General features: G+C 47.3%; 1 protein-coding gene across 1 annotated transcript in view; it reads left to right on the forward strand.

Moving 5' to 3' along the window:
- The window catches only part of ptchd1 (patched domain containing 1), a gene marked incomplete at both ends in the record, with an annotated part of 13,271 nt that extends 4,086 nt beyond the window's left edge, over positions 1-9,185 (forward strand). Inside the window, 4 exons of the mRNA XM_080019887.1 lie at positions 1-472; positions 6,815-7,367; positions 7,689-7,836; positions 8,076-9,185. The exon at positions 1-472 is cut by the window's left edge and continues 243 nt beyond it. Of these exons, the coding sequence (XP_079876013.1) occupies positions 1-472; positions 6,815-7,367; positions 7,689-7,836; positions 8,076-9,185 (2,283 nt within the window). The remainder of the gene's footprint in view (positions 473-6,814; positions 7,368-7,688; positions 7,837-8,075) is intronic.
- Positions 9,186-15,186: the final 6,001 nt, after the last annotated feature.

The following is a 15,186-nucleotide window of genomic DNA, read 5'->3' on the forward strand; positions in this document are numbered from 1 at the left end:
GGGGTGCAGGGCTGGGGGGCCGGGGGCTCGGTCAGGGGTCCCGGATCGGGGGCCAAAGGAGAAGGGGTGCGTTCCGCCCGGGCTCTGCAGCTCACCTACTACCTCCAGGCCCACAGCAGTCTGATGGACAACGCAGCCGGCCAATGGGAGAAGGCCTTTTGCACTGAGCTCCGGCACTTCGCTTCAGGGCACTCCAAGCTAGCACTGTATCCCTCTACCTCCTCATCCCTTAGGACAGACTTCCAGTTCTCCTCGGTGTTGGCGCGGCGCCCCCTGTTGACCAGCCTGGGGGTCTGCAGCGTGTTGGCAGTGCTCTGCTGCTCCATGAGAGACTGCGTGCGTTCCAAGCCGTGGCTTGGTCTGCTGGCCCTGCTCTCCATCACACTGTCGGGCCTCACCGCTGCCGGGATTCTCAACCTGACCGGGGCCACCTACAACTCCACCTACCTGGGCATCCCTTTCATCATGCTGGGTAGGTACTGCAGATAAAGCTCTTCTGTTGGTGCCACGCGCCGTTTTGTTTTTTTTGGAACTGCCCGCCACGCCCCTCAAAGTGATCGAGTGTTTTAATTTTCTCGAAACTGAATTTAAAAGCTTCACACTGTTTTTTTTTCTTTTTTATATTTATGTATTTCCAAACCGGTCCATTTGTCATTTGGAAGTAGTGACACGTTCTCTTGGGACTTGATTGATGTCTCGCGTTTAAAACTAACGCCTTACATTTCGCACGGCGAGCACTTCAACCTCTTTCTTATGTTTCACTCTTTACAGGGCAATATCGACAAAATCAAATAAATACGACAAATACCTTGATAGCACACAAGAAATTTGAGAAACAACCATTAGTGGTGTATGTGTGTCGATATTATGACGATATATTGCGATTACCAAAAACCCCTGTGACTGGTCAGGATATCGATATTATAACGATATATAGCCTGGCCGTGCAGGATAACGGCGTTGGCAAAATAATCTGTTTTTATATCAACTCTATTATTTTAGTCCGTTTTCCATCCTCCTGACGTTATGGTTTCGTTTAATTGGATTTTTGTTGTGCCGCGCTACGTTATGTAAGTCGTTGTGTTTTATGGTCCCCTGCTTCCCGCTTGCGAAAGCCTAGGAAGCTTTTCCCATGCATGCGCAACTCCAGTGGATGAGGAGTACGAGTGCATTTGTGTCTTGCAGGATGTATATAATCACACACTCTCGAACCCTATACCATAATTACACTGTAGCATGGAGGAGGAGGCAAGACTTGTGCTTAAAATAACTGGAGACGGGGAGCGAGAGAGACAGAGGGATGGAATGGGAGAAGTAAAAGAGGAGCGAATGAGAGAGGGAGAGAGAGATGGATAAATATTCAATTTGGGAGGGGAGGGGGGGGTGTGTCCTGAAAGAAGAACGACCCACACCCAAAATAAAATAAGACCGCAGAAGGGAAGGAAAGAGCTTCGCAGGCAAACATACATTGAGAGAGAGAGCAAGACAGAGAGAGAGAGACAGAAAGACAGAGGGGGGGGGGCAGTGAGGCTGAACGAAGAGAAGATAAATGGAGCGACGGGGCTTTTGGGTGCATGGAGACAGCGAGGGACTAAAAACGGTTCCTTAAAAAAAAAGCTGTTTCTTTTTTTATCTTTTTTTTTTAACATTGCGGGAGGCGCCGTCTCGACCTGCCTCGCTGTTCAGACACCCCCACCCCACCCCCCCACCCCCAACATGAGTTTAAACCGAAACAGATGGCATGATTACAAATTAATGATCTTTAATGTTGTCACGACCCCTCACGAGGAGTTTTTACCGCTATTTACCTCTCGGTGGCCAATTTAGCTTTGACGCGTCCGTCTAACCGCGGTAATCAAACGAGGCCTTGAGCCAGAAAATTGGCAATTTCTGCGATGGCTGTTGGGAATGTGTGCCCCGAGGTAGGACAAATACTGACCCCGTACCTCGTCGCTGGATGCATCTTGTAAATGGATGTTTTCTTTTTATCCCGGACCGCATTTTACACATTTTCCTGTTGTTGTTGTTTTGTTTTTTTTCTCCCAAAAACCAGATATCAGAGTCCTCCTTTTTAATGGGAGTTGATTGGAGCTCGGGGGGTGGGGACGCAGTCTTTATTTTGGGAACACTTCTGCTTTTTTCAAACTCCTTAGTGAAGGGCCGTGCAACACAGTACATCAAAGCAGTCTTTTGTTCTGGTGTCAATATATTTTATTATATTAAAAACAACAACAAACGTTCCTTTATTTTGAATATCCTTCATCATTGAGTGTGTGTGCGCATGTGCGTGTGTGTGTGTGTGTGGTGTGCCCATTTTCAAGTTAAACCTCGAGGCTGGATTGGCCTGCCCACCTCTGTTTACGCGTCATTCCCTTCCTCTGCTTGTGTGTATGTTTGGGTGTTTTTGTCTGTGTTTGTCTGTGTGTGTCTGTGTTTGTGTATGGCTGTGTGTCTGTGTGTGTGTGGGTGTGGGTGTGAGCGTGTGTGAGTGTGTGTGCGCGTGCTGGCTGTTTTCATAACAATTTATAGTGACAATAATTATCTATTAACCAGCATTTTATTCATTTATTTATTTGTTTATTCATCAGGGACAATGCAGAAAACATTGTTTCAGGTGTCAATCACATGAAACAGATGTGTTGCATATAGGATTTCTAGCCAAGGCTAATTTGCGACCCCTGTCCCCGGTTAGGCTTTTCTACTTAAAAATGGTCTTTAAATAGCATCTTTACCAAAATATGTTAGTTAAAGTGACCTCATGGTAAGTAACGACGTTCTTTCCACAACCATACAATAATCACGTTTTGCGTATGTATGGGTATTTGTGCATGCCCACTAGGGATGCAACGGTACAGTGGGCTCACGGTTGCAACAGTGGACTCAATAGGAAGAAGCACATACGTGTCCAGTGGACTTCTACTGTGATACCGAAATACCACGGTTAACCTGTGTGTATTGAATGTAGGGGGCGTACCGAACGGTTCATTAACATAGGATCCACCTGCTCCCTGGAACAGATGTGGTTGTCACAGTCAGGCGATCCATAAAGGCCCTAATGGGCGGCTGTCCGACACCAGACTTGGTGAGAGGCCTCGACACTGAACCTCCGCAGACTTCACAAGCATGTTCATGGCAAGGGCAAAAAGGATCACCGAAATGGTACATCCAGTAATGATTCCCTTCTTGAGCTTGTGCCAATTTGAATTTGTAGACCCAGCAGAGACTCTCAGATTGAAACTATTGTAGTAGTCCAAAATAATGTCCCAGAACTTGCCTGGGCTATGGTGGCGGTTCAGTGCATCTTCGACCAGCTTGTGGGGTATGAACCCATAGGCGTTTGCGAGGTCCAGCCACAGCACAACCGGGTCCCCTTTGTTCTCCTGGGAATCCTTGATCAGTTGGGTGGCCACACCTGTGTGCTCCAGACACCCCGGTTCCTTCGGGATCCCTCCTTTCTGGACGAGTGTATCGATGTAGGAGTTCCTCAGGAGATAGTCTGTCAGGTGCCTGGCAACAATGCTGAAGAATATCTTTCCCTCAACACTGAGCAGTGGGATGGTTCTGAACTGATCTATGTTTTCTGAGTCTTTCTCCTTTGGAATCCAAACCCCTTCCGATTACCTCCACTGATGAGGTACCCTAACCCCTCCTCCCGATCACATTTAGGATCTTCTGGAGCCTCTGGAATAACATTGGGCAGTTCTTGTATACCTTGTAAGGTATCCCGCTCAGTCCTGGGACTGAGCTTGCTCTTTCCTTCTTGACTACCTCCTGGACTTCCTTCCAGCTGGACTAGTTCCCATCAAAATACAGAGTTGGTGCAGGTGGATTAATAAGGACTTACAGTGGCACAGATCTTGTCCACTGTCTCTCCAGCTGTCACCACTCTGTTTTTGGTCGTCAACCAGACTGTTCCTGGTAGTCGCTGGTAGTTTCAGACAGAAGCCTGTGACATATGCCATCTTATGATGTACCTGGACACATCATCAGTGCCGTTACCTGGGGTCATTAGGTGTTTCGGGTCTTTCAAAAATCAGACACCCTCACCCAGGCGATCTAGCCGGGGTTGAACCCTCTGCCTCCCATCTCAATGGGTTCCCAGAAAAAAGTATCCCTTTTACTGAAAAAGATGACTGACCGGAAGTGGTTTCGCGCTGTGCTACCCTGCAGTTGCCATTTCTTTGCTGATCCCCTAGTGCCAATTCTATTGAAGTTTGTTTTTGTCAGACAAAGTACAGCTAGGGCGAGATTGTTCACACATTTAAAAATCAATTTGATAAAACAGAACTTGATAAAGCTGTCATTGATTGAGCAACTTGTACTTTTTCATAATTATAAGAGTGTAATTTAATTTGTTTTTGATCCATTCTTTTCAGTGCTTGTTTGTATAATGATGTCATGGGTTTGACAGTTAACTGTGAAGCCTAGCTCCATACAGTAACACAATAGGATAAGTGTGAAAATATCATGGCATGCATGAACAGTCGAGCTGCCTTAAGAGGTACTGTTTGTAATGTCATCATTCTAAAACAGTTCAGATTTGTCTTTACGGTCTTGCATAGCTTTATAACGTGTTTATCAAATTTAATTTGGTTGTCCAAAATGACACCAAGGAATTTTTACTGACTTCCTCTTTTTCATCTTGATCTATATTAATTGTAAGCTTATCTTTTGCTTTCCTTTGTGTGGAAAAACACATTGACACAGTCTTTATACAATTCAGGTTAGGTTGTTTGTGAGCCATTGCCCTGCATTTCTGATACGCCCTGCATTTCATTTGTTAATGTCTGCTGCTGCACAAGGGGTTTTAGCTGATACATAAATTATTGTGTGATCAGCTTACATTTGACAACCAGCTCTTATATAGCATGTTGGTAAATCATTCTATAAGCTGAAGAGCAGAGGCCCCAGGATCGAGCCTTGTGGAATGCCCATTCTCGATCGTTGGGGGATTGAATGTTGATTTTGACGCGTTGCTCTCTACATTCGAGGTATGATGCAAACCAGCTGGTTGCTTGCTTGGAAAAGTTAAAGGTGCTAAGTTTGTTCAGAAGTACTTCATGGTTCACGGGGTCAAAAGCCTTTTTAAGGTCTATAAACACCACTCCCATTACATTACACATCTAATGAGCTCTTGAAGTTTTCTGTGAGGTACAGTAGCAGTTGGCCATTGGCTGTTGAGTTATCTATCTATCTAGCAATCTATCTACCTATCTATCTGTCTGTCTGTCTGTCTGTCTGTCTGTCTGTCTGTCTACAAACATTCTGAACCCTCAGTGCATTCAGCTGTGGCGCGACGTCCATGTTTGTCGCTGCTTGATGTTTGTGCGTGCTGGCCCGTCTGACAGTGGAAGCTGCTGAATCAGACCTGCCTGCAGCATCTCCTATCTTTTTATCTTTTTGCCAAATTAACCCTCTCCTCTCTGAATACAATCGCATGCACGCATATCCACATATGCACCGTGTACACATATAATTAAACAAAAACAGACACACACACACACACACAAGCACCAACGTACTGCATGTACACAAAGAGACAACACATACACACACACAACACCTGGACCCAACCAAACATACACGCACCCGAAGCACAACCCGAGAAGGTGGAGAAGCATCCATGCACACACACACACACACACATACACACACACACAAACGCACACACACTCCCATGCACATGCACATGCACACGCACTAGCTACACTGAGAACAAAAAAAGTCAGTTGGATAGTCATTTGATCAACTTCAAAACTTAAATTGATCAAATTCAAATATTTTTTTAGGTTTTCTCAACTTAAAATGTGCATTGTCAGTTATCAACACGTACAAAATATTTTTATTTAAGCATTATAAATATTTATACATTTTTTAAAGGTGATCAAATGATGATTTTTTTTCTCAGTGCAGTGATGTCCTTATGTCTTGGTTATTAAAATACCTTGCTGTATTTTGCTCTCTGGAATAAGGAGGGGTTGTGGTTGTCACGGCAACCACAGAGGTGAAAACAATCTGCTGCACATCAAAACACATGCACATACACTCACACAAGCACACACTGTATACACGTGCTTGTGCATGTGCATCCACACGTAAACCCACACACAATCAATACAAATCACACAGATGCAGTCACACCTTTACAGTTAACTATATGACTGATGAGTACTTTCTGTGTATTCTCGTGGTTTTTATTTACCCTCCAATCTGTATCATGAAGCTGTGCAGATCTTTGCCATTCTGTTGTGTTAAAGCATAGATCGATGGAGGGGAGGAGGGTAAGTGGGTGTCATGTTCGAGCCACTTACAGTGTACAGGGCTGAATGCGGCATGGCTGAAATGAGTTTCCCGCAGCAGGCAATGTGGGGTTTTGCCGGTCTTCACTCAAGTTCTCTTCAGCAAGCAGCTCCTTCTCAGTCAGAGCTCTGAAGAGAGGAGCGCAGTCAAAACGCGAGGTCACATTAAGGTTTTGTTTTCATCCATCGACCGAAACAACAGCTTCTATGTGGCGCCATGCAGTTTCACATTAGGCTAACAGGACAGCTCTGTGTCCTGACACTTTGAGACTACTCTCCCCTTTTACCAAAGAGTCCCACAGGATTTTTATTTATTTTTTCCACACCCAAGATGTGCTCAGTGGCTGCTTTCCCTTTTCTGGGAGGTTGTAGCTTGTTGTGGGACACAACACAATCACCTTTCATGGTTAACCCTCAACCTACTACTTGTGTTACTCAGCTAACTTATTGTAGCATCTGTCCAACAGCTTCCACCATGTTTTAAACATGTCCCTCTCCCTCTTGCGCCCTTTCAGGCCACGGGCTGTTTGGCTCCTTCGAGATGCTGTCGTCGTGGCGACGGACGCGGGAGGACCAGCACGTGAAGGAGCGCGTGGCGGGCGTCTTCGAGGACGTCATGCTGCGCTTCACAGGCTCCACCCTGCTCCACCTGACCACGCTGGGCCTGGCCGCCTCGCCGCTCACTAACATGGAGGCGGTGCGTCTGTTCTGCCGCACTGCGGCACTCGCCGTCTCCGTCAGCTACGTGTACACACTGTCGCTTTACGGCTCCTGCCTGGTGTTCACGGGATACCTGGAGACCGGGTACCGGCACGGCTGCTTCTGCCGCCGCGTCCCCAAACCTGAGAGGCTTGACTCCAAACCGGCGTGGTACCGCTGCCTCATGTACACCCGCTACGAGGATGATACGCCGCACGGCCACACACACACCCATCCTCACCCGCCCAACTCCAACTTAACACACTCCCATCCTCACCCGCCCAATTCCAACTTAACACACTCCCATCCTCACCCGCCTAACTCCACCTTAACACACTCCCATCATCACCCGCCCAACTCCACTTTAACACACTCCCATCCTCACTCGCCCAACTCCACTTTAACACACTCCCATCCTCACCCGCCCAACTCCACCTTAACATACTCCCATCCTCACCAGCCCAACTCCAACTTAACACACGCCCATACTCACCCGCTCAACTCCAATTTAACACACTCCCATCCTCACCCGCCCAACTCCACCTTAACACACTCCCATCCTAACCCACCAAACTCCACCTTAACCCACCCACATCCACATGCACACACACATTTGCATGCAGGAAATTCAAACATGCACGGGCACACCCACGTGGCCAACGCCCATCCTCATGAGCGCGTCCCTGTCAGTGTGGACTCCCATCCACAGGACTCCCACCTTTTGCTGGGGTGTGTTCGTCGTTGCTATGGCGACTGGATCACAAACACCTATGTGAAACCGTTTGTGGTTCTGCTGTATCTGGTCTACATTTCCTTCGGCCTGATGGGATTTTTACAGGTGAGGAACCGCACCTTCGCACCACATACACATGCACACACATACGTGTAGTGCATGCATGGGTCCATACTACATAGCCTCGTTGAAAACAAACATAAACATCACGTAATGGAGAAAATGTCGCATAATATCGACAAATTTAACCATCTGATCATATTATATGTTTTCAGTATATGACGAAAAGCCTGGATTCCCTCATTCCAAATCAGTTTGTGACAAATTGACCTTGTCGTCCACAGGTGACCCAGGGTTCCGACCCCAGCGCTCTGGTCGCCATGGATACAGCGACTGTGCTGTACGCACGCGCTCAGCAACGTTACTTCAGCTCTTACTCCCCAGTCATCGGATTCTACATCTACGAGAGCGCCCCCTACTGGAACAGCTCGGTACAGCAGGACCTGCTGGAGTACGCAAAGGGCTTCCAGAGGATCAGCTGGCTGGAGTCCTACCTGAACTACCTGTCGGAGCACAACCAGTCCACTGCCCAGCCGCGTGAAAACTTCACCCGTACGCTCCGCCTCTCCTTCCTCCGCCAGCCGCAGTTTGCCCACTTCGCGGATGACATAATCTTCGCCGAGCGGGGCCGTGGGGAGGAGCCCGACGTGGCGGCCTCACGCGTCTTCCTGGTCGCCAAGACGACGGAGAACAAGCGCGAGGAGATGTCGGCACTGCTCGACACCCTGCGCCGCCTGTCGCTCACCTCCCGTGTGCGCTTCCTCATCTTCAACCCGTCCTTTGTCTACCTGGACCGCTACGCGCCGGCCGTCAGCTCGCCGCTGCGGCACTCGCTGCTGGCGGTGCTGTTCCTGCTGCTGCTGTCCTCGCTGGCCGTGGTGGAGCCGCTGGTGTCTGTGTGGCTCGGCCTCACCGTGCTGTCCGTGCAGTTTGGCGTGCTGGGCTTCATGACGCTGTGGGGGGTGGAGCTGGACTGCGTGTCGGCGCTGTGCCTCATCTCGGCGCTGGGCCACGCCGCCGACTGCAGTGGCCCCCTGCTGTGCGGCTTCGCCTCAGGCCGGGGCGACAGCCGGACTCGCTGGGTGCGCGTGGCGCTGGAGAGGCACGGTGTGCCATCGCTGCAGACTCTCATCTGCTATGGCGCCGCCCTGGTGCCCGTGGCGTGCGTGCACTCCAACCTCACGCGCACGCTGTTCCGCTGCCTGGCGCTTACAGCCGGCTGCTCGGCGCTGCACACGCTGGCCTTCCTGCCCACTTTGCTCACTTTCCTCCCCCCGTCTAAGAGCCGGGGACACCGGGCGGGGCCCGGCGGGGGCGGGGGCCTCAGACAGGAAGTGGAATGTGTGGAAATGAATGACAGCACGCGAGTGGTCGATCAGATCACCACCGTCTGAGAGAGAGGGAGGGGCGGGATGTCATGTCACCCCCACCCCTCCACCTAACACCACCACCCCCCACTTGCCGGATCGCTGGTCTCCATGGTGACGGGCGGCCGGGGGGATTGGTCGGTGGGAGGAAGAGCAGCCTCAACAAGCTGACGCTGCAGAAAATATCACCAATCCCCGCTGAGGGAGAATAGAAACGAAAACGAGAGAGAGAGAGAGAGAGAGAGAGAGAACGTTAGAGAGAGAGGAAGAAAGAACATTGCACTGGAGAAAAGAGGAAGGGAGAGAAAAAAAACGAGTGAGATAGATATTCAATGCAGCGTATCCATGGTTACCTGCTCGTTGCTAGCGCTGTGTGGCATATTAATGAGATCTTTCCTAAGCGGCCAATCAGGGGCTGAGAACAAGCTGAGGTCAGGGGGCCTAGACGTGACCTTACTGCAAAGAAAGTGCCCACCACCCACCCACCCACCCTCCCTCCCCCACCTTCACACTCCCAAAGTCGCTTTAGATTTGATCACAACGTTCAGCTACCGCTAATCACACCACGGCTACGATGAAACGAGGCAACGATCAATACTAGTGTTTTTACGTCAATGCTGGATCATTAAAGGTCAAACTGAAAAAGCACTGTCTTTGGCTGTAGCCTTTATGTGTTGTTTCACTTCCCGTGCACCTGAAGCCACTTGTTGTCGTGCAGAAAAAGAGGGAATGGCAAAGTCTGCGTCAGTCGAAATGGGGCCCGCTGCTGCAAGGCCCACTGCCGCAAGGCCGCGTTCATCAGTAGGTTATTAATATATGTGCAGCATCTGGAATGGCATCCTGCGTACTCGATGGCCGCCGCGTGTTTGTACTGCCGTCCAGCATACTTGTGAGTCAAAAGATCAATGGCTCCTTAAACATACTCAGATGTGATGACAGCGCCACATGACTCACGTTGCATTGTGGGATACACCGGCCAGCGCAGTGTGCCAGGTACTTTCCACATACTATTTGAGCGTACTAGGGTTTCAGACACACAAAACACTAACAAGGTGGATGCTAATGCACAATTTCGGACACAGCAACCTTGTCCAACCAAAGCACTAGTCTGAAGGTCAAAGGCAAACTGCCAAAGCAATTTTTCGGTCAATTTTGACACCTTTGTGTAAATCTGCTCATATCCATGTTCCATAACCTTGGATTATATATTGGAGCCTTCTCCAAACTGTTCCTTTGCTATGCAAGTAAACATCATTTTCCTACTACAGCATCATTCAAAAAGCAAAAACAGTTTTTAATTAAAGTCCCAATATATTTCCAATTGCAGCAATTTTCTATCCTTCCACAAAGTCTACTATAAGTTTTGTTTGAAGAAAATATCGTCATTTATTTTCAAAATATATTTTATGCAGTATATTATTGACTCGCTTCCAACAGAAGCAGCTGCATCAATGTGCTTTCCACATACCCTCAGTTGGCGGTCTCTTAAAATAAAAATAAAACACATAATCATGTTATCTCTGTGACCAGCGATGATCATAACCTAACCTTCATTGGAGGCATTGTTCCTTTGCATCCTCTTTTCGCATCGCGCTTCCTCCATGTGAGTCGCCAAATTCATCTGTTTCCAAGATGAACGCCTACGTGGGCGTGGGCACCGTTGTCAGACCGCATGCTCCTCCGTAACCCGTAAACCTGACGTGGAGAAAGGAGCCCGGGGAGGCCCTTTTTGGTCGAGGCCCCACAGCTTGAAACACAACAATGCTGAATGCAATGCTTAATTGATTAGACGTTTGGGATTTACTCACTAAAATAGTCACCTTACACTACGCAGAACTGTCTCTATCCGTGCCCTTGGATCAGGGCTGTTGCCACGCCCCTTCATCTCTTTCTTTGGCCTTCTTTTCCTGGTTGTTCATGTTTGTTTTTTTTTTTTTACTTCCTCGAGGGTTCCATGTTCGGGCCTGGTTCGGTAATTGATTTACTGGTGTTTCCCATCCATCTCCATTTCCTCCTCCTGATGTGTAGATCTACTGGGCTTTGCTCGGATGTTTCCCGCAGATTGTTCATGCCGGTGCTTTTTTTGGCTGGCGGACCCCCAGGAGACGTCTGAAGCGACGGGTGATGGATGTCTGTGGTTCCTGTCGCGTACATTGCCGGCGCTTCTCCCTGTTTCGGATTCAGGTAGCGGGTCGTACGCGACGTTTCATTTAAGATCTCCGGCTTTTTGGATTTACAGGTCTTGTTTAAGATGCTGGAAGCTGTTCGCTTTTACAGCACCCCCCACCCCCACACCCAATCCACCTACCCATCCACATCAATTATACCCCCGAGGTGAAAACGCTGCACATCTCTTGTAGGTGTCGATCCTGAGCCCCAAGGACAGCATCTGTTGGTGAGTGTGAGCTCATACCTCTGTCCAGTCAAACTACACTGTGCATGTCATTATGGTGCTATGCTGTTTTTGCTTCATAGTCAAGGCTATGCAGAGGAGAAATGGGAAAGGCCATATAGAGAACATATACTGTAGAGTAGATATTGCCATTCATCTCCAGCAGGTTTGGGGCTGCTAGGAATGTCTGTTGAGCGTTTTTTGATTTGGTTTTCATTTTTCGCGTCCTTTCCATCACTCAATTTCTTGTATGTTTCTAAGGATATCCAGGGTTTGCCATGTAACAATATATCTAAATCCATGTAATCACATAAACATATATGCACACACATAATGAATAACATAACTCCATGTAGCTTCCAGTCACATACTTTTATTTCAGTACACAGGGTTAATTCTTTCACAAAGCTTTTAGATTGTGTCCTCCCCTGGGTTCCTGCCAAAAAGCTTGCCCCATCCTCAAGGCTTGTCTTATCTTGGCCTGACCAATTATTTTCTGCACCTGTGAGGTCAAGCTGACTGTATATTCTCTGCATCTGTGACGTCAAACTGAGCATATATTCTCTGACTCCCTGAAAAAAAATTGTTCGACTCAGAGAGCTGCTCCTTAGCACATCTCTGATCCGACCCTTGTACAAGTAAAACCAACGTCTGCCCACTTTATTTAAGATCACCGATTGACAACCTGCAGATTAAAGCGACCCTTTAATTTCTGTAACAATTTAGCTTCACGGAACAGGATCAAGCTGCGTCCAGGGGGCCTTTGACGAGGGAGCCGGCATAGACTAAAATCCTCGTTTGGAGGACCGTTCTTCGGTGGGACTCTGGGGCGCCGCTTCTATCGACGTTCCTGATAGCGGGGTAAGACAGATGTTGAGTGTTTGAAAGAAGGTTTCTTATTCTAAAATTAAAAATTTTAGAATAAGAAAATTTTAAATTTAAAAATTTTAAATCGGGATTTATTTTATGATACAGGTTTTTATTATTTTTATTTAAAAAAATGTCTCTCTCTAAAGTGAAGACAATGGATATTTTATTCTCAAATTTTCAATCGAGGTTTAGAAGAAACCTGGAAATATAGTGACGACTATGTTTACTATTATTAAGACTGTAAAGTATGTGAAATGAAATGTGGTTTCCACAGTTCTATTGAGACCGTAAAGTACGTGAATAGAATGTGATTTATCTATTGAGACAGTAAATAGGTGCATGAAATAGATAAAAAAGGGAAAAGGGACAAAGAAAGCAGAAAGGATCAGCATCACCACCGTATACTGCTAATCAATGTACTTCTTTGTATCCTATGTTCCTGGTGAAATTACTGGATCTGGACCTGGACCACAGTGGACTGGTGAAACCTGAAAACATGGGGGCACCTCCCCTGACACCATATGAGACTCATCTACGGTCCGCATTCATCAACGGACTGATGTTCCCACTCGGTGACATGTTGGAATGCTCGTTTGTCACCTGGAAGAAGACGACCCTTGCTGACACCATCCTCCACGTTGAACATGCCTACGAGACACACTAAAAGGACAAAGACCGCAAACAAGATCAAAAGAAACAACGTGAGTCCCAGACCCAGATGACAATGCTCGCTTAGGCCATCACTCAAGGTCAGCAAAGTCCATCACAGCCTCAGTAAAACACCTCAGGCCAGACCCAACGAGGCGGGGGATTCCGTGGACGCCGTCTCAAAACAGGGGAATCTGGACATTATCAGAGTTGAAGCCGGGGGGAGGGGACCCCAGGGAACGACCCAAGCCATGGCTCTGCACACCCTGATCAGGTACAACACACACACACACATACACACACACAGGACACCCGAGGCTCGGGCGGCCTTCACTGATTTGAAAAATTCCCTTACCATGGCACCCACACTCGGTTTCCCTGACTACGGACTCCGGTTTACTCAGTTTGTGGATCAAAAGGGTGGATATGTGCTATCGGTGCCCCGTCAACCCTATGGGGGAAAACTCCCCCCCCGTGGCATATTTCTCTTCTAAATTAGAACTGATCCTACAAACTGGTAAACCAACACAAATGACACCACAAAGATTTTTGCGTTATCATGTGCGTCTGCTTGACATGCCAAACATAAAATTCCAACGCTGTTCCCCACTCAATCAATCCACACTACTCGCCCCCACTGACGTCACAGAAAATATAAGTTTGAACACATCACACCTGTTCTTACATCTCTACATTGGCTTCCAAAACTAGAATTGATGTTAAAATTCTGCTAATTGTAAATAAAGCTATAAATGGCAGTGCACCTCAGTATATAACATAAATGCTAATTAGACACGAACCAGCAAGAACTCTCAGGTCCACAGTCAGTGGTCTTTTAACTATGCCCTCGTTGTGCCAAAAGAGTCAAATACGTTTGTGAGTCTTTGTGGCATGTATCCAGGTCAGAGGAACACAAGATGATATCATAGCTCTCTAGATATAGTGATACAATTCTTAGAATATGGTGAGTACAGGCCATGGTTTATTCTTTGTTCTTTTATTCCATTTTTTTTTATTTAGCGCAAAATCATTCTGTATTCAGTATTGTCAAATCTATATTTCTCCTTCAAACCAAGAGTGCAGAGCCAACTGTTATCTGCTCACTGGCACCATTCACAGAGTTTGTTTTATCAACAATCTCCCAGCAGCGAATGGTCACAGAACCAAAAGCCCCCACCTTTTTAGTACCAGCCAAATATACAGTAAAAATGCAGATACAGTGGCAATATTCCTGTGCAGAGAATAGAATGTGTGTGTAAAGTGTTGTATGAATTATTGTTGTGTTTGTGTGCAAACGGAATCTGTGAGAGTATGTAGGTTTGTTTTTGGTCTGAACTGTGGACCAAACTGTGGACTGTGGACCATCGTCTGACCCACGACTAGGCCAGTCAACAGGGCCCATAGAAACTAAGGTGAGCAGAGCCATTCTGAAAATCTGTATTAAGTGTTGACTGTCTGGGACATGGTAAGACTTTGGTAGTTGTAGGATGTCTTTTTCCTCCTCATGTGCACTGCATTTTGTGTTGCAGGATTATTGCTGAAATTAATGTTGTTTGAGTGCTGTTGGTATAAAGATGACGGAAATATTATTGTATTGTGAGGGAAATAGAACGACATGGAAAAGTGGATGAGAAATGGACTGTTAAAAGTCACGAACGAAGATAGGAGGAAGTGAGCGGCTCAAGGGTTGGAGCTTACTGAGAGAAGTTTCTGGAAAAGATTTCAACTTTTCTGATGACGTGTGAATGTGTGTGTGTGATGAACCCCGCCCAGGATCCACAGCTTCGCCATCACATAGCAAGATTATAACACTGAGTTCCACCCACTCCAAGCTACACACATTGAGCATAGACAATAGCGCTGATTATTAACTAAAACCCATATATAACCACGACTGAACCCAACTGACCCCAACGGAACCAATGGAACCAACTGAACCACCAGAACTGTCTCTCCCGCTCACCAACATCCCTGCCAACCTGTGGACAAAACAACACCAGCGCCATCAGCGCTGCATCCGCCGAGGAAGCCAATACCACTGCCAAAAGCTAGTACTCACATCCAGTGATTACACCCAGTAGAAACCGTGAGCCGGCAAAGGATATTGCATCCATTTAA

The sequence above is a fragment of the Zeus faber genome (assembly GCF_960531495.2).
Source record: "Zeus faber genome assembly, chromosome: 19".
NCBI classification, from domain to species: domain Eukaryota; kingdom Metazoa; phylum Chordata; class Actinopteri; order Zeiformes; family Zeidae; genus Zeus; species Zeus faber.